The 19,978-nt window shown below is 33.4% G+C and overlaps 1 protein-coding gene and 1 long non-coding RNA gene across 5 annotated transcripts in view; both read left to right on the forward strand.

Annotated features, from left to right (window-relative positions):
- LOC141376673 (uncharacterized) overlaps window positions 1-19,978 on the forward strand; it is a 208,799-nt gene that overhangs the window by 66,950 nt on the left and 121,871 nt on the right. The gene's annotated exons all lie outside the window — the stretch shown is intronic.
- The window catches only part of pax7a (paired box 7a), a 123,463-nt gene continuing 108,406 nt past the window's right edge, over window positions 4,922-19,978 (forward strand). For 2 of the 4 annotated variants that reach the window (NM_131325.2, NM_131332.3), the window contains 4 exon segments: window positions 4,951-5,371; window positions 6,351-6,586; window positions 6,773-6,917; window positions 7,267-7,395. In NM_131325.2, the coding sequence (NP_571400.1) occupies window positions 5,287-5,371; window positions 6,351-6,586; window positions 6,773-6,917; window positions 7,267-7,395 (595 nt within the window). In that variant the 5' untranslated portion in view covers window positions 4,951-5,286. 4 annotated transcript variants of the gene reach the window in all.

Here is a 19,978-nt window from a genome sequence, read left to right on the forward strand (position 1 = left end):
CCATCTTGGCTCTGTAAGACTTTAATATTTCCTCATCTGTGTGATCTGCATGCGTGTCTCGTGTCTCATCTCTCCTATTGGGAGAAACTGTGAAGTTAAACAAGCGGCGACCCTGTCCACACACACAACTCTTAACACACTTTCCCTCTCTCCGTCTGATAAAATAATTCAGCTTGGGAAGCAATAACACATTGTGATAATTCTCAGCAGATGTGAGCATGCCTTAGCAAGTTAACAAGAGTCCGTGGGGAGTGTGGACAGCGTGAAGGAGAGAGGAAGAGGCCTAACAGGCTGCGGTTTTGTACCGGCTTCCCCAGCACTTCTCAAACCTGCCAGCAAAGTCTGGAGCTCATTCAGTGTCTACACGTACACGCATGACACATTTAGCACAGGCTAGCTTGGAGATCCCCAGGGTGAGAAAATGACCACAGAATAGAGGTTAATTATTTAGAAGAAAATATGTGAATGTTTCTATTAAGCATATTACTTCTGCATGTTCAGGTTTTAAATAACGTTTTTAATGTAAATATTAAGGGAACATTTCCTTTTTATTATTTATATTTTGTCCACATATATGAATGCCAACTTGTGTTCAAGAAGTTATTCAGGTTTCAACTTATTTTTTGTTATACAAAGTTTAACTTAATATTCTTAGTTGGGCTGGGTGACATGGTAGAAATGCAGTCTCGATAACTTTTATTCATATTGAATGATAACAATATATATTTCGATGTAAGTTGGTAATGCTTTCAGATTTAAAAGAGTACACCAACAATAACTGAAGCCACAAGAATTAGAGGGTTCACTAAATGGATTAACATTTTTGGCTGATACACTTTTGGTGGCCGAAAATTCGGTACATCTCTAATATCAACACACTTTAAGATTCCCATTGTTGCACATTTCTGCTGTGTGATTGGCTCTTAGATCAATATAGATTAAAAAAAGAGCTTATCATTGATATGTTTATCGTGATTAGATATATCTTTTATCAGCTCGGCCTAATTTTTAGTCAATTTGATATGACTACAATTGTATTATTATTTATTTACTTTTTAAAAAATGTTTATTTAAGGTTATCAATATTTTTGCAAGTTTTACAAAAAAAAATGCAATGGTTTATAGAAATTATAGTAATCCTTAAAAATAAGAAAATAAGTAAATAAGTCAATGGATAGATTGAGGTAAGAAAAAAAAGAAGAAGAAAAAGGGAAACATCATACCATTTATAAGTACTAATATTGGCAATTAATTTGTCACAAAGTCTCTGGAAAGGCACATAAAATGATTTCCACATCACAGCACAATCTTATAATACATGACACAACTACAATTTATATATATATATATATATATATATATATATATATATATATATATATATATATATATATATATATATATATATATATTAAACAAAAAAAATTAAGCTGCAACAGTGTATTTACAGTGTACATTTGACTACATTTAAATAATAGAACATACACACTAAAAATGCTCGCTTGTTTTAACCCAAATTGGGTAATATTTATGGGTGCTCCGGTTTCCCCCACAGTCCAAAGACATGCTGTACAGGTGAATTGGGTAGGCTAAATTGTCCGGGAAGGGCATCCGCTGCGTAAAAACAAAACTTGCTAGATAAGTTGGCGGTTCATTCCGCTGTGGCAACCCCAGATTAATAAAGGGACTAAGTCGACAAGAAAATGAATGTCTTTGTGTATATATATATATATATATATATATATATATATATATATATATATATATATATATATATATATATATATATATATATATATATATATATATATATATATATATATATAAACGTTTTATTCAGGGATTTATGAGAATTGAATCAATAATTCCAGACTTGACTGCATATATATATTACTATTTTCTTTGTGTGGATGACTTCAAACATTAGGCTATATACACAAAACACGTTTGTTGACCATTTTCACAGACTCTTACCACAACTTTTCCAAATTTCTGAAATCATGGCCTGATAGCTGTGAACGTTATGTTTTTAATTAGATTCATGAGAATGAACATGTTCTGCTTCGATTTCAGCCTTAAGATTAATGTGGAATAAGTATTACGCCAACGTCAAAGACTTTTCTTGATCAAAAGCTGCTTAAATAGCGGTCTAATGCAACAAGGTGAACAAATAGATGCCTGTTAAAAGTGTCTAGGCCGCTTTGAGCTGTTTTTAGAGCATGTTTGCAACATATTTTGTGGCATAGTTGGCTTACAACGCCTGCTAGTGGACACACATTTACTTGCACATCACGTGCGCTTTTTTCTCGTGAGCAGTCAAAGCAAGTATGTAAATATCGTGCGTCTGTATTGCTTTAATTCAGCATTTGAAAGTTTAAATAATGAATTCACAATAATTCACTGTTAGTTTTGGCTATTATTGTCTTTTGTTGTATAATAAAATGTCCCTGTTTCAAGCATTGTTTTTTGTTTTACTATCATTTTTTAATATTCTTTGTCTTTTTTTGATCGTGTTTCCCTTTTAAATATTATTAAGGCTCTGTTAGTGACATGTAAGCTGAAATATGTTCCCTAAATAATTGACTCAAATGGTTACCTATAAATTATCCACGCTCAAGTCAACCGGATATTAACTTTAAAGTTTCATGTTTTCATAACATTATCCATGACATCACTTTTGAGTGTCTGTGGAAAGAAATCTGAGCATATTACCGCCATATCATTGCTTTTACTTTTCTAAAACGAACTAACACAAGATCTGCATAGATAATGGCACAATAAATAGATAAGTTGAACAGCTACCACAGAATTCAAAACATATATGCTTTCTAATAAATTTGAGTGCACATACACGCAAACTTAATCAAAATGTTTTGATCTTTCGTTATTAATGCAGAACCTTAAAAAATAAATATTATTTATTGGCATTGATGGTTTTATAAATGCAACATTTATTGAACATTTCCGTTGCACCAAAAGAAAACTATACACTTTAAAAATGATGAGTTGTCGTAACAATCATAAGTTAAATTAAAAAATTGTAATTTCAATTTAATTGCAACAATTTTCCCACAGATTTATTTCTCTATATGTGACTCAATACAGCAGCCCATAATTTTTAGAGTCTAGTGCAGGACTTCTTTAAAAAAGCGTTCTTCACAATAAAAGCAAGGTTCTGTAATGAACTTTTCATTAAAATGTCCTTTGTGGAAGCCAAAAAAAGTTTATTTCATGCCATCGCTGCCGGAAAAAAACGTCTTTTAATGTTGTCATCTTAGTGATCCTGAAGTGTCAAGTGATGAGAGAAAATTAAGTAGGGAGAGAGTAATGCTCTAACGCTTTGGTACAGTTTTTCAATGTGTGAAAATGCCATTTTTCTCCAGCTAAACCTTTAGCTGCATGTTATTGTCACTGAAAGTTATCAATATGCTGCACCTATCAGAGCCGCGCGCAGTTCACCAGACCCGGACACTGAGGGTCAGAGCTCCGCTGCCGGGCACCAGGTCCTTTCCTACCGGCGCATCTGCATGTGAAATCGCCATTTCACCCCGCCACACTCCCTAATTGTTGTAAAAATTATTTGTGAAATTGCTTTCCACCAGGAGTGTTCGCCACGGCAATTTCCACACAATCTCAGCGCGCGGCGGTCCCACAGAGCTGAACACGCGCACAGCCATTCAACCTAAAGAATCTGGAGGATTTTTCCTATCATATGTGCGGTTATAGCACTCTCGGAAAAACAGCTGAAGCGACTTACAGACTTAAAATAAAGTCTGAAGTAGAATAACAAGCGTTTTTACAACCATAGAAAATATTTAAGTGTTAAAACATTTGCGGCTTATCTGCAGTATTAAAGTAAGCTATAACTAACACAGATCTGAAGAACATTTGAAACATGAACTTTTTGCATATTTTCAGTATATTCTAAAATAAAATAAACAAACTATAAAGAGGGGTTTTACAGGGAAGATTTTGTTTTCTTTCAGTCAATTGTACAATTGATTTTTTTCTTGCTGTCAAAAATATTTCAGGTTTATATTCTGAAGAACCGTCAGGTAAAGTTAGTATCTGAATTAAATGGGCTGCAAAGAACCATGCAAAAACCTTTAATTTAATGTATAGATTATATACTTTCTATTAATGCTTCTATGAAATATTTTGATTAAACCCTTTAATTAAACCCTTTGATATTGTCTACGACTAATATCCATATTGATTCATGTGAAGTGTGTTAGCCAAAACATCTTCATTAGTTCGTGTGCATCATCAGGGCCCTTTTAACCTTAATCTCGTGTAGGTGTGTTGACATTTCCGATACATTCTTGATACTTTTGTTTTTCTTCACACGAACAAATAGCATAAAATCACATTTTTTTTATACAACACTACAAATACATAGATATCCTTCATGTATCCTTTTTTCTTTTTTAATAATTACAATAAATAATTCAATGCATCTGTAAAAAAAATTATTATGCACATAGGCCAAATTCATGATTACAATTTATGAAGATGAAGGTCCAATATTTTCCTATTTATATGAAATATATAGGCAAAATGAGTTAATGTTTATTTTAACTTTTAGTGGTTAATAAACAACAACAACAACAACAACAATAATAATAATATGCATTGTTGTTATATCGTTACTATGTAATTTCAATATGTGTTTAAAGATACTGTCGTGTAAATGTTTCCCTATATTTCAGAAGATTTCAAAGCATTAAACTGACGTTTCAGTTCAAATGAGAGATGAATGAAAACTCCTTGTAACATTTCCTGTGTTGACTTAAAGAGAGAGTGGGAGGGTAGTTTGTGTGCGTGTGTGTTTTCTGCAAAGTTCCTCCGGATTGGACGCCTGGTCCTGGGCTTCACCCTTTCTCTCCATGGAGAATAAAAGAGTGCTGGAGAGCCTATCGTAACGCGCGCTTCCTCCTCCCACTATGTGCGCCAAAGTTGGCCACTTAAACTCCTCTCAGGCTGCAAACAGGAGCTGTAATCAAAACTAGCAGAACCTCTCACTAATATTTACTCACAGTTGATTCAGAGCACATTTCATGCTTTACTCTGCTCTTTTGTTTTTTGGTGTCCACTGAAAGAATCTGACTTTTTTTCTTCCTTTTTGGCATTGTGCACTGCAGTGTATGCGTGTTTGGATTTCTTTTGAAAATTTTGGGACTTGTTACAGTTTCCACGCCGCAAAAAACAACACTGGAGCTTTTTGTGTGATTGATTGATTGATTCATAATTATAAGTAAGAGTTTAAATTGTGTGGGAGTAGCTGGAATGGCTACTTTACCAGGAACAGTTCCTCGAATGATGCGGCCAGCACCAGGCCAGAACTACCCACGAACCGGATTCCCATTAGAAGGTACGAAATTCGTCTTTATTTCTAATGTATTTTATTGCTATATTTACAGTTGTAGTTTTACAACATACTGACAAATTTTTACTTTTTTTAAGTTAGCTAATGTGAAGTATTGTAAAACACCTTTACACGAAAGAGATGGAGGCTTAAAAAGAACAAAAAACGATCTAAATTAAATGCTAGAATTTATTAAATCATTAATTCGATAATGGACCGCTTTTAATTTCTCGCCGCGTCCTTTTGTAAAATCTGCACTTTGGTATTTGCATTTTCCGCCGCGTATTAAATGGGAAACTCTTTCCTAGATCGGGTGAATTCGTGCTTAAGAGCAGTTTGACGAAATCCTTCCAACCCACGATTCCTGCAATCTGTGGGATTTACTGAAGTATCTCGCAACACTGAAAGGAAATAAAACACACAGCTGAGAGCTGGCTCAACGCATCACACTAATATTTGTGTAGCATGACTGGGAATAATCGAGGTTTAAAGTGGCACATCTTTAGAGCCTCTTGAATGGCAATTAGTGTCCTCAAGTGTTACATCCTCATCGGATAGATTGATAGTAAAGAAGGATTCTTTTTAGGAAAAAAGAAAATGTGTGAGATTGCTGGATTAATTCTGCGGGCTTTGATTAATCATTATTCGCATCTTCCAATATTAAGCCTGCAGCAAGAATAGTTTCAAAATCTTGATCACTTGATAAATGATATTAAATGATAGGATGTGATTAATCAAAGTGACAGCATGCAAATGTTTTAGTGACAGCCTGGGGATTTTTTAATTCTGGGAGATTCACAATTATATACACTTTACTGTATATTTTATGTTACGCTGCATGCGTACATCAAATGCGCAAGCTGTTTGTATTTTAAAAATAAAAATTGCACAGGTAAAACATATCACTTAAAGTGTCACAAGTTTTATTTTACTGCTATGTTTACGTATTTTAACTTACTTTTCGGGCCTGGATATTTTTGCACAGTCTCAACACCTCTGGGTCAAGGTCGAGTCAATCAACTCGGTGGAGTTTTCATCAACGGAAGGCCTCTGCCTAATCATATTCGACACAAAATAGTGGAAATGGCCCATCACGGTATCCGACCCTGTGTGATCTCCAGACAGCTGCGGGTCTCACACGGCTGCGTGTCCAAAATCCTCTGCAGGTACCAGGAGACCGGGTCTATCCGCCCGGGTGCTATTGGTGGAAGCAAACCAAGGGTGAGTGAACGATTTATACATGTTTAAAAATCATAATGGATTATACACAGAAAAAAAATAATATTAAATTATTAATGCCTTGCTTTAAATAATATAACTGAGTTTTTAAAAACGAAAAAACAACGCGCACTTATTTGTCTGTGTTTTTCTTTCTTTGTTCTCAACATTTGCGGTTCCAAACTAAAGCAAGTTGCAACACCCGACGTTGAAAAGAGAATTGAGGAATACAAACGTGAGAATCCAGGGATGTTCAGCTGGGAAATCCGGGATAAGTTGCTGAAGGACGGAGTGTGTGACAGAGGCACGGTTCCTTCAGGTGAGGCCTCTTCCGGTAAGCACAATTTCTTTATTATTGGCATACAGAGGACTGAAGGCACATTATCTTAACAATATAAAATTCCGTTTAATAATCTGTGAGAAAATGAGTAATTTTACACTTGAGAATTTAGCATGATTTAGTAGGTATGCTCCTTATTTTTTATTAGTAGTTTATCTATTTTCTGTGTGCGCGACAGACTTCCTGTTCATCAGCCTTTAAATATAGGCTATCTAGAAGAATAAAGTGCTCTTACGTTACAAATAAGGCTGATATAAATTGCTAAATATATAAAATATTTTTCTATTGTTTATGTATATTGTTGTTTTAAGCCTTAACGTGTTTTTTTCATCTCTCTTTATAGTTAGCTCCATTAGTCGGGTTTTGAGAGCTCGCTTTGGCAAGAAAGATGACGATGACGAGTGTGATAAAAAAGATGAAGACGGAGAAAAGAAAACCAAGCACAGCATTGACGGGATTCTCGGGGATAAAGGTCAGAGGCCTTTAACTTTACGTCTTTGTGGGTGCAAGCGAACGTGATGTGTAAATATGCGGTGTTTATTAAAACTGCAAGGTGTGGATCCGCCGACAGATCGTGATGGACTGGTGCTATAATTGCTGCTGTTGTTGCAATTGATATTTCATTAGGTTGTTATTTGAAAAGGACAGATGCTGCAGTCCTTCATTCTCGCCAGGGGGAATCTGTGCGCCCCCTTGGAAAAATGGCACAAATCGCTCTCATTATTCATGCTGCTAGCTGTTCGGTACTTACTCAATTATTTATGTGAGTCCTGACGTCAGGTATTTAGCCTGGTAAATTAATTTGTGTGACACATTCCATTTCCCTCTCGTTTTAACGACTCCCTAAACGACAGCTGACAGTTTGACCCATTTGAGAATCGATGTCAGTTTAAGCAACTACATTATGCAGGACATGTGGAGTCTGTACAGGTGACTTGTTTTGCCAACATTTTGCATTTATATATTTTTAAATATATATTTAAAATAATAATAACAATAATAATAATAATAATAATAATAATTATTATTATTATTATTATTATTATTATTATTATTATTATTATTATTATTATTATTATTATTATTAAAAGCAAAAAATAAAACAAAAAATTAAGTCTAAAATCTTTTTAATTGAATTTAATATACAGAAAATATATTACAGGCTGTCTGAAAAATAAAATGGTTTATTAAATACACTATATATATATATATATATATATATATATATATATATATATATATATATATATATATATATATATATATATATAATTAGAATGTAATATAATTTAAAACGCACAATTTCTGCATTTTCTTATTTTATATTTTTTGCGTTTTTCTAAACTTGGTTATGAACAATCTCGATTTAAGCCTTTGTAACCTTTAGACTGAGACACAAAGGAGAAAGGGCTCTGGAGCCGGGCAGCAAAAAGAGCAACTGGACCGGTGACCCCTATTCAAAGATCCTAGAAAAGAGGGGAAAACTTTGTACAAAGGAAAGTATAAAAAAAGAAAGGCAGATAAATTATTCAGTGCTCCCTGCTGCTAGATAGTTTTGTAATATGAAGGAGCGTTTACAATTGTAAGCTCAACATTTCATGGTGCAAAACGGCGTCTTTTGTGCGGGTTTAGTTGCGCGTAACTGCGCAGTTGGTTTAAGACAAAGTAAAGCGTTTACATTTACACATACCTGACAGTTGTTTTGGTTTAAAAATAAGGATATTTTAAGACGAATTAATCAATGTGTTAAATAGGAATGCAAGTAATTTAATTTGTGTTTTAAACCGTTTTACAAATGTTACGCTAATGTTGCCTCATTCTCATTTAAATATGCATTTACACACGCTACAAAAAATTATGCTAGTTTTTAAACACATGCATGAAAAAAATGTTCATTCTGTTGCTCTCCACTGGTTGTGCTTATTAATTTGTTGGGAATGTTGTGAGTGCGTCATCTCTGGGCTAATGAGTCTATAAATCTGTCATTTCTACTGTCTCATCTTCGGCACAACACAGAATTCACTGTTAAATTCTTTGAAGGGATTCTTTAAGTTTACCATCCGGATAACATTTAATAATGTTAAGACTTATTAGAGCTGCAGTTTGTTGAATGGGCGTCTGTGTTGCTGAGGAGTGTAATAGCTCGGAGGCACCGGTAAGAAACACACTGATCCCCCAACCGCTCTCTCGCCGGGGTTTCGCGCACAAACGTAATGTAGAAGAGCTTTTAAGCCCTGATTAAACTGAGCCCCTTTATTTCTTTTCACTTTCATCTCTAAACGGCTCACACTGACTCGCCCAGGGCGTAAATTCATGAGATTTGCAGTTTATTTTATATCATCTGTTATTTATTTATTATTTATTTATTTATTGTCAACTTTTTGGAATATGCAAAATGTGTTATTTATTTATTTTTGCATGTGCGCATAAGGCGTTTTATTGCATGTGTTTACGCGGTGTTAACGCAGTTACTAGCTAGTTAATCAGAAAAGATTAACCTCACATGTCGTGACATACTAAATAGCCTATATTCATACTTTATTTTATAGATTAAAATATTTATTTGGCATGTGTTTATGATGCGTTAAGTTAATATAGCTAGTTAATTTTCTTTTTTTTTTAATTCTTAAATTTGGCATACGCAATCCGCAAGACATCATAAACATTTTCCTTTTTCACGCACACACACGCAAACACGTTGCTTAAACTCTGAGCAGACCCTATGTGTCTAACCTTAATGGCTTTAAATGACTTCCACATTTAGTTTCGTGGCCATTACAATAATAATAATCTTGTGCACCTGCCATCCTCGTTACGGAAATAAAAAATATGATGAGCGACAGCAGAGTCAGCGCAAACCTGCCAAACATAATTAGTCTTTAATAGGTTACAGCCCCGCGTCTGACAGCTCACCTGGTGCTCTTTTTGTCTGCAGGAGCATCAGTTAAACACGACCACGCGTCCATTTGTGAGAGTGGCACTGGACACTTCAGCAAATCTGTGGATTACCTGAGGTTTTCAGACTAATCAAACAGACTTCAGTCAGGGCATTAGGAGTGTTATTATGGGATAATGGCAATAAAAGAAACTGTAGGCGAGATGGCTGCAGACTCATTTTAGTTTTATACACCATCTAAATGATTTTTAGAAGAAAACACAAACACATTTTCACTGATGAAATATTTATTCTAAGAAAAAGCACGAGGGAAATAATTTATAGCATTGGCTCTCCAGACGCGCACCAGCATGCCATATTTTCTCACATTTATATAAAAATAAAGCAGATACTTTCCAGCCTAAAGCCGCACTGAAAGAGAAGCATAGGGAGACGTTTTAAACAAATCCATCTGGAATAGAATATGTTACAGGGACACAGAGTGAGAGAGAGAGAGAGAGAGGAAGATTAAGTGAAAGTAAGGGGAAGTTATTTAGCTATTAATATTTTTTCTCCTCAGGCGTCGAGAGTGACTCCATCTGCACTTTCTTGCAGCTATTTTGGCTGGGCTGAAATTGTGGGAGACCCAAATGTTGGGCAGAGATAACATAACCATCAGAGTGTGGACCATCACTGCATTAAACACGGATTAACCTCTTCTCTCCCGTCACCCTGTCTCAACGCAGCTCGAGAATTTGACTGGCGAGGGATTTTCTTTAGTGTGTAGACTCCAGGGTTTCATCTCTAAATGAACACTCGAGAAGCAACAACAATCGATTTTTAAAATAAGATTTTAACATGCATTTTTTATATTTCTATATATATATATAACGTTTTTTCCTCTTCTCTGATTTGAAGCAGTTTTGTTGACAGGGATAATAAGTTGAACAGATTTAAGCTCATAATAACATTACACTGCAGCTACTGATTATGGACGCTTGCGTCCGTTTCGCCATTACAGTGCTCATTACTTAAAGTCCCGATAAAGGCAGTTCTAATTCCTGGAACCAATCAAATTTACCGAACCAGATGCAATTGACCATGATTTGTATTCAAGCATTAGTGATGAACATTTTTAAAAACCATATCAACTCTATCTATCTATCTATCTATCTATCTATCTATCTATCTATCTATCTATCTATCTATCTATCTATCTATCTATCTATCTATCTATCTATCTGTCTATCTGTCTGTCTGTCTGTCTGTCTGTCTGTCTGTCTATAAGTTTATTGGTTGTAAACAATAAATTTGGGCTTGAATTTGAACAAACAAATTGGGTTGAACTACTAAATTTTATTTGTTTTATTTAAATTCAACACAAATTGCAGACATCATTTCTATCTATCTATCTGTCTGTATGCCTGTCTGTCTGTCTGTCTGTCTGTCTGTCTGTCTGTCTGTCTGTCTATCTATCTATCTAAACAATAATAAGATTATGGATTTTTCGTTTTGTTATATCTCTCTCTATTGTTTATCTAATAATATTAACCTTATCATTCAAAGCATGTAAAGACTTGCGCGTAATTAAACAATATTAAGGAATTTGCTATTCCTGCTGTTGATCCATCTGCTTAAATGCAAACATGGTTGATATTTCAATGTGGCTTTTGTTGAATCCGCTTTAATGCTTAATTGGCCTCTATACAGGGATTATAGACTAGTTTACAATGTGTCGCATGACCTGTGAACTCCCGACAGGGCCTGAATTTGTCAAGATGCGAGTTTAGATGTTAAAAATGAAGCAAAACGGGTAAAGATGATGTGAATGACGGCTAAGACAGTTAAAGGAAATTGAGAGGCTTATGATCTTTGATCCGTGGATGTCTTTCGCTCATCAAAAACACTTGAGAGCACTGCTGTACAAAGCGACTTCATATTACCGCCTGCCTGTTCATTAAATGCGGTTTGCCATCTGGGACGGTGTAAATCTCAGCACAGATGTTAGGGAGAATATCATTCTTTTATATCTGAGAAAAGTCTTGTAATGGTGCGGTTTTCAGCTCCCCTGCTGGAAATTCTGGAGTGCGCGGAAGACTTTTACTCACATGAACGCTATTTCATTATCTGCTTCTGCTAATAGCCAGAGAGGATTTCATTTTTCAACTTTTCAAGGGCTTTGGAGCCCAGATGTAATGCATGAATCACGCATAATGTACTGAGTAGATGTGTGCGTGGATCTTTATGCGTAATTCCTTTCTTGTAATGGATATTGTATTTGGTGCGCTCGTATCTGGTTAATGTTTGTAATGGGGTCTTAAATACACAATTGATTTTGACATGTAAATTGTCATTTCCGTTTTAGCCATTTGATTTGTGAGGGCGGGTCACACTTGACACACACAAGCTGCGTGTGCTCACTCTCTCTCTCTTTCACTCTCTCTCTTTCTGTGTGTGTGTGTGTGTGTGTGTGTGAGGAGGGAGTCTGAAAATGCATCCAAACTGTGCGCAATCATGTTAATTTTGGTGTCGTTCAAACGCATGAACCATTAAAATCAGTGTTTTTAGTTGCTAGAATTATTTGCTTAAATTATCCAAAGACAGATATACATTTATGGGGGGCTTGCAGGGTAATTGTGCTGAAAACAAACAAATAAACAAAACGCAAAAAAGGTTTGTGCTTCGGAATCAGAGCGCAACAATATGCGCAATTGGTATTTTTACAATTGAGTTTTTTTCTGACTCAAAATGTTCTGTTAGATTATAATTTAAAAGCCATAGTGTTACATTAATATACTGTATGTTAGTTAAATATGATAAAACTATAAAATTGTTAATAGTGTGAAATTATATTTGCTGTCTCTGTTGTCTTTTACGCATTTGTCTGGAATCACACTCTTTTCTGTCGCCGGCGTGTGGATTTAACTAATGGAGCGTTTCAGTCGCGTTGGTCGGTGTTTTAAAGATCCGTTCAAGTAGCTTTTAAGGGAACAATAGAGGACCCCGGGATGCGGTAAATGGCAGTGACCGGTAACCTCTCTCACACTTGGGCAGGTCATCGCGCTTCAGTAAGCACAGCTTATAGAGCCCAGAATCACCTCTGAGAAAGTCATCTCAGCAACAAGTGATACGCTGAATTTATAGGATTGGAAAACGCACTGATAGATGAACAGTTATCTGCTGAATGAAAGCAATTGTTGTGTTGATTTTAATGGAAGCAGCAGATACATATCTAAAGAATGTGAGATTTTAATAAAAACGAAAGCATTATATCAAGAATAATAGTTATTTGTAATTATAATTGCAATTAGTGCATATAAATTATTTATTAAAATTTCATATCAATATAATAATAATTATTATTATTGTTATTATATTGATATGAAAGTTTAATAATAAATAATTTATATGCACTAATCGCAATTATAGTTAAAAATAATAATAAAATATTAACTATTATTATTATTATTATTATTATCATTATTATTATTATTATCTGATATTATAAACTGAATACGGCACTCGGAACTCAAATCTTGACCAGGCTTTTAGAGACCGAAACGAACGCGTTGAACTTGTCAAATCTAATTAAACGCTTCCTTCACAAGCGATTATGTATTTGTGTTTTTTTTTTCTCTGTCTTTCTCTCTCAGTAGTAGGCTATTATTATCATCACTATTATTATTATTATTATTATTATTATTATTATTAATATTATTATTATTAATGTAACAGTTTTATCATCATTTATTTTATGCAACATGTTTATAATATTTATCATGTTTGTGTATGTATATTTATGTCTTATGTTGACGCCTACATGGATTTCTTGTTTTATTAGTTTGCATATTATATTGAATTTTTAAATTAATAATAATAACAATAGTAAAAGTAACATTATTATAATAATCACCATCACTTTCATTTCAATATTATTATTATTAATAATATTAATATTGTTATTAGTCGTAGTAGTAGTATTGTTGTTGTTGTTGAATTATTCTACCGGAGCACCAAAAGCGGCAGTTTTCCACCATGTATTTCACGGGTCTGCGCCCCCTTAATTTAGCAAGTTTGTGGAATTTTTTTCTGGAGTCGTTCCGGACCCCACAGGCGAAAAGGCGAGACGCAACTTGGACTATGGCGATCCGTTCTAATTGGGGATGAAATTCATTAGAGAAGACATTCATTTAAGACCTTTAAGTTTTCCACACATTTTAAAGGTATGAGAATGGATTAATGGCTTATAGCCAATACTGAAATTTATTGCCTCTTTGAAATTTGTCCTGCCTGTCTAACGGGTGTCACAGGAAGCACTTAGGGGAAAAAATGAACAAATAAAAACAGATTCCTCAAGCGTAATATTTTTAAAGTGCATGAATGAATGAAACAGGTGATGGTTTATGTGTCATTATTATTATTATTATTATTATTATTATTATTATTTATTTATTTTTTTAAATTATTTTTATTATTATTATTATTATTTTATACCATTTCAGCATGACAATATATTGACCCTTGAACAGTTCCTGCTTGTCATCAAACTATTTCAGAACTGTAACAAGAGGTGATTTAGTCATAACAAATGTTAACAAAGCTGTCATATATATATATATATATATATTTTTTTTTTTCAATATGTGGACCCCTTTTGTATTTTCAGATGCTATGTAAATTAAAAATACAAAACTGAAAATGGATAAGAACCATTGTTATTGTTTACTTATCTCAAAATGGTCTATATTCTGATGAAATTGAGCTGATCTGGATCCAGTGTTCTTCGTGCATTGTGAACATATTTACTCTCTGTTTGCATTCTCACACTTTTTTTGTTTGCGTCTGAATGTGTGTGTTTTTCTCCTTTGGAATAAGATATGAAGTGATGCTCGGATCATCCTCTCACTTTTGAATGGAGGAAGAATCAATTGTCTCCTGCCCCTTTATGGAAAGCATTTTGTTCTTTTAATTGAATGCTGCCTCTCTTTTTTTCTCTTCTTGTGTTGGGCCTAAGACTCCTCTGAAGTCTAACAGCCCTCTCTCTCTATTGTCAAACAAACTGCTCCTAAAAGGAAAGAAAGAAAAGAGCAGAGGAAAAAAGAACTCTGTTATTTTCTGTCTTGAGATTCAGCACACGGGCTATTCAAGCCAGTTGATGAACTCCTTCAAAAAGTTTATTAAGGGTATGAAAACAATGTGGACTAAAGCCTTTGGGCTCGCGGGCAGACAGTTTATAAACTAGCGGCCATTGTGCCTCCAAGGCAGATGCATGAATACTTTTGAATGGGGGCTTCAAACTGACACGATGGGGCTGGACAGCAGCCTGTTTAGTGAAGAGGCTTGTGGAAGAGACGGGCTCAGTGTGTTGTCTGCATTAATGTACATCTGTAGGGACTGGGGGTGAATCCCCACTCCAGCACACTCGGATGGGAGACACACATTCAGAGAGCTGATTGTCCTTCCATCCCTTTGGGAGTTTGTTTTGCACTCTTTATGTTTGATTAGGAGAACAAAGTCTATGCCAGTGAAGTCTTAAATGTCATGGAGGTTGTATTGCCGGATAATGCTTCATGTAATATCAAATAATCAAACAAAAGACAGTTATGATAGCATGACACTTAAAGGGATAGTTCACCCAAAAATTAAATTAACATTTACTCTCTCTCATGTGGTTTTACACCTTTATATATTTTCTTTAGGAAGACATTTTAAAGAATGCTGATTGCTGGAATACGTTGATTATAATAAAAGTAAATCTATGAAAGTCAATGGGTGCCAGCTACCAGCATTCTTCAAAGTATCTTCTTTTGTGTTCAACAGAAGAAACTCAAACAGGTTTTGAACAAGTAAATAATGGAGAATGTTCATTTTGGGATGAACTGTCCCTTTAAGTAAGCCACTTCATGCATAACTTTTATTAAAGTATGCAGCCACTGAAAATTAATTTGACTTATTCACATATTATTATTAAAGAATTATAAACAAATCACTTTGATTATGCTTTACAAGTAAAGACTATTTGAATTTTTCTACCTCAAAATACAATGTTCAATTTGATGCTTGCAATTTTTTTGTTGTTGTTTCTTGCAGTTGTATACAAGTTGTATACGTTTATATTGCGGAATATCTTAGTATTTCTGATGCTGCTAAAGGCCGAACTTAATTCAAAGTCTACCCTGATTTATTTAATTTTAAGGTTTAGTTTTTTTAAAATTTTACATCAAACATTTTTTATATTATTTGCTAAAACCAAACCCATGAAAATGTTCTCCAGTTTAAATTAAGATTCTATCTAAATAAAGCAAGACAATTTGCCATTTTTTACAGTAGCACTTGTCACATTTGCCTAATTAACAAACTATGAATAGTACTAAAAGTAAATGTTTTGTAAAATGTTGTTTGATGAACATTTAGAATTAATGTACAATTCTCAATATTTATACATGATTAACTAAGACATTTGCCTCACTAAACTCCTAATTTGCTAGTTTTTAATAGTTATTAAGGTAATTGTTAGTGTTACGTATTAGGTAGAATTGGGGATCTAGAATAGCACGCAAAATATGCACTTTTATTTATTTTATATTTTATTTGACTACTTCTAAATACAAATAAACAGTATTAATAACAGTATTAATAACAGACCAGTAATAAGCCACTAGTTTATTACAATTTTCATAGTGAAAATGAATACTTAAGCATAAAGTGTTTTGTTTATCAAAATCCTAAAAATGAGCATTTACAGGTTTACATTTTTTGTCTAATGTGTCTTCACTGCATTACTGATGTCAAATAACCATTTTTAAGACACGTTTAATACTTTTGTCATGTTTGCAAGACTGCAGTATAAAGCATGAGCATCAAACATGCATCTAAAATCTTCTGTATGTCTTTTACTTTTTAATACACAAGACTGTAGAGTAAAGCGTATGTCTAGTAAAGCGCTCGTAATCGTGCCAGTTTAGAGGTGATCTGCATCATGCCTCGGTTGCCCTTCAAATATGTACTTTTTTATTTTATACTTCATTTATACTTTTATTTTATACATTTTTACAAATAATCAGTCAATATCTTAATAATAGACATTTAATAAACCACAGTAAGAATGGAACTAAACTGAAATGTTACTTTTTTTTTTTTTTTAAATCCTAAAAATAAGCATTTACAGGTTTAAATATTCTAATGTGTCTTACTGTTGTCAAATAACCATTTTTAAGACACGTTTAATACTTTCGTCATGTTTGCAGACTGCAGTATAAAGCATAAGCATCAAACATGCATGTAAAATCTTCTGTATGTCTTTTACTTTTTAATATCGTGACTGTAGATTAAAGCGTATGGTTAGTAATCATAAAGCGCTTGTAATCGTGCCATTTTAAAGGCGATCTGCATCAGTTGCACAAACACCCCTTAAAATGTGTACTTTAATTTATTGTATCCTTCATTTATACTTTTATTTGATTAGTTTTAAATACAAATAATCCATCGATACCTTAATAATAAACTCTGGTAATAAACTCACTCTTTTATTTTAGTTTATTCTTTAAAATCTTGAACATGAGCATTTACAGGTTTAAATAGCCTGAGGAGGCTTAACACCATTATTAATGTCAGATAATCTTTTTTTTTAAGTCACATTCCTACCTTTTGTCATAATTGCAAGGTAACGTTATGAAACATGGGCACCAAGTATTCATCCAAAATCTTCTGTATGTCTTTTACTTTTTATATTCAATTCAATTCAAGTTTATTTGTGTAGCGCTTTTCACAATAATTATTGTTTCAAAGCAGCTTTATTAAACTACAGTTACATTATTGCATTACAATCACATTTGAAAAAGTTAACCCTCTACAGCAGTGTTGCCCTCAGGCAACAGAAAGTTTTCTTAAGGCTCGTGCTGAGCACAGATATTTTTAAATGATTGCAACCAATTAAAATGTTAGAAAGCTATCAATAAAACATCCAATAAGGTGTGGGAGTCACTATCTAGCACCGTTTGAAGGTGGAACTTCATTTTCTGACTAATGGTGACAGGAGCACATGGTATGAGAAGAAGTTAAAATTATTTGCTTAATTAACCTCATTCATAAACTGAACATAAAAAATTGTTAAAAATTTGTGAAGTTGTAGAGAAGCCTTTTGTCAGGTTTTATCAAGTTTTGAAAAATTTATTTTACATGTTCAGAAATTCTATTTTTCTTTCCGTTGCCTCTGGGCAATGTTGTGCGATAAGTGGCACTTTTCAAGATGTGTGTACTGACATTATATATGGGCATTTTCACATATTATCATTTTTCATATTGCATTATTTTCCATTTATTTAGACTTTTTTAGCATATTTTGACAGAAAAATAGGTGTAAGCTTGTTTTATGAAAGTAAAGCACAGGATCCCATGTCGCAAATCCCATCTGAGGACAATGAAATAGACTGCAGTGTCAGTGAGAAGTAGGTTTGAGCAGAAGTGTAAAAAAAAGTTCACAGAAGTTCTTCAGAGGTTCAACAAGTACTGACTATCTTTTATAAGTGATCAGTTTACTGGGGAGGCAGCACACAAAATAGGGGTCAAATATATAGACCAGTAACAAAATATATATAGTGCTCAGCATATATGTGTACACCCCTCACAAATCTCTCATTTAAATTAATATTAGATCTAGGGCTAATCGAACAAAATAATTTATGATAACGGTCCAAAATTAGTACACCTAAATTGATATGTTAGAGAAAAATAATGAACAAAAAATGTAAAAGAGCAAAATTCAAAAGAAACAAACAAACAGAAAAAACATATGTATATATACAATTTTGGTGAAATTTTGTAGCCACCCCCCCCCCAATATTTCGCATTAATTTAAATGTATGTCTTCTATTTCTAAATATGGTCAGTGAATAAAATATTATTTAATAAATTTATCAGTTTAATAAATCTGTTTGATTCAAATGCACCAAAATAAATAAATTATAAACTATATCCACTGATAAATGGATAAAAATATTCATTTTCAAAATGGAGTGTACTCAGTTATGTTTTATTTGTTCTTCACTTTTTCCTCAATGATTTTGTTACAATTTGAATAAGATTTGTAAATTATTATTGCACTTTGATCAATGACTCTTGATCTTTGATATATAATATGTGAAGAATTTTCTCTATGATTTTGTACGATTGTTGCATAACATTGCCTTAAATAAACAAAAAATATTTTGAAGTTGGGGGAGGGGGTTCAACTTTTCAAAAACAACTTTTAATAACATTAAAATATTCCCAAAAGAACTAAAAAATCATGTGGAATCATTTTTGTGTTATGTACCATTAAAATATGTACAGTAGAGGGTTAAGATTATTAACTACCATAAACTTGATTGGTTACTAATAACTTAAACTAATTAACTAGTAGTTTCTAACGTTTAAAGTTATTTAAAATAAACACAGTTGACCTTCAGTTATTTAGTAGGTGATATCTTTGTGTACATGTTCAATGAAGTATGAATATATATCTCTTTATATATATAGATTTATATACAGTTGAAGTCAGAATTATTAGCCCCCCTTTGATTTTTTTTTATTTCCCAAATGATGTTTAACAGAGCAAGGAAATTTTCACAGTATGTCTGATAATATTTTTTCTTCTAGAAAAAGTCTAATTTGATTTATTTCGTCTAGAATAAAAGCAGTTTTTATTTTTTAACGTTAAAATTTTTAGCCCCTTGAAGCTAATTTTTTTTCGATAGTCTACAGAACAAACCATAGTTATACAGCAACTTGCCTAATTACCCTAACCTGCCTAGTTAACCTAATTAACCTAGTGAAGCCTTTAAATGTCACTTTAAGCTGTATAGAAGTGTCTTGAAAAATATCTAGTCAAATATTATTTACTGTCATCATGGCAACGATAAAATAAATCAGTTATTAGAGATGAGTTATTAAAACTATTATGCTTAGATAGAAATGTGCTGAAAAAATCTGCTCTACGTAAAATGTAAAAATAAACAGGGGGTCTAATAATTCAAGGGGCCTAATAATTCTGACTTCAAAATATAGACAGACTGTAGAGTAATACGTATGGTTAATAATCAAAAAACGCTCGTAATCATGCCAGTTTCGAGGTGATCTGCGTCAGTCCCACAAACACCCCTCGCTCTGCTCTGGCAGGTGTCAACATTAGCAACACAATTGG

The sequence above is a fragment of the Danio rerio genome, chromosome 11 (genome assembly GCF_052040795.2).
Source record: "Danio rerio strain M-AB ecotype USA chromosome 11, GRCz13ab, whole genome shotgun sequence".
Lineage (NCBI taxonomy): Eukaryota > Metazoa > Chordata > Actinopteri > Cypriniformes > Danionidae > Danio > Danio rerio.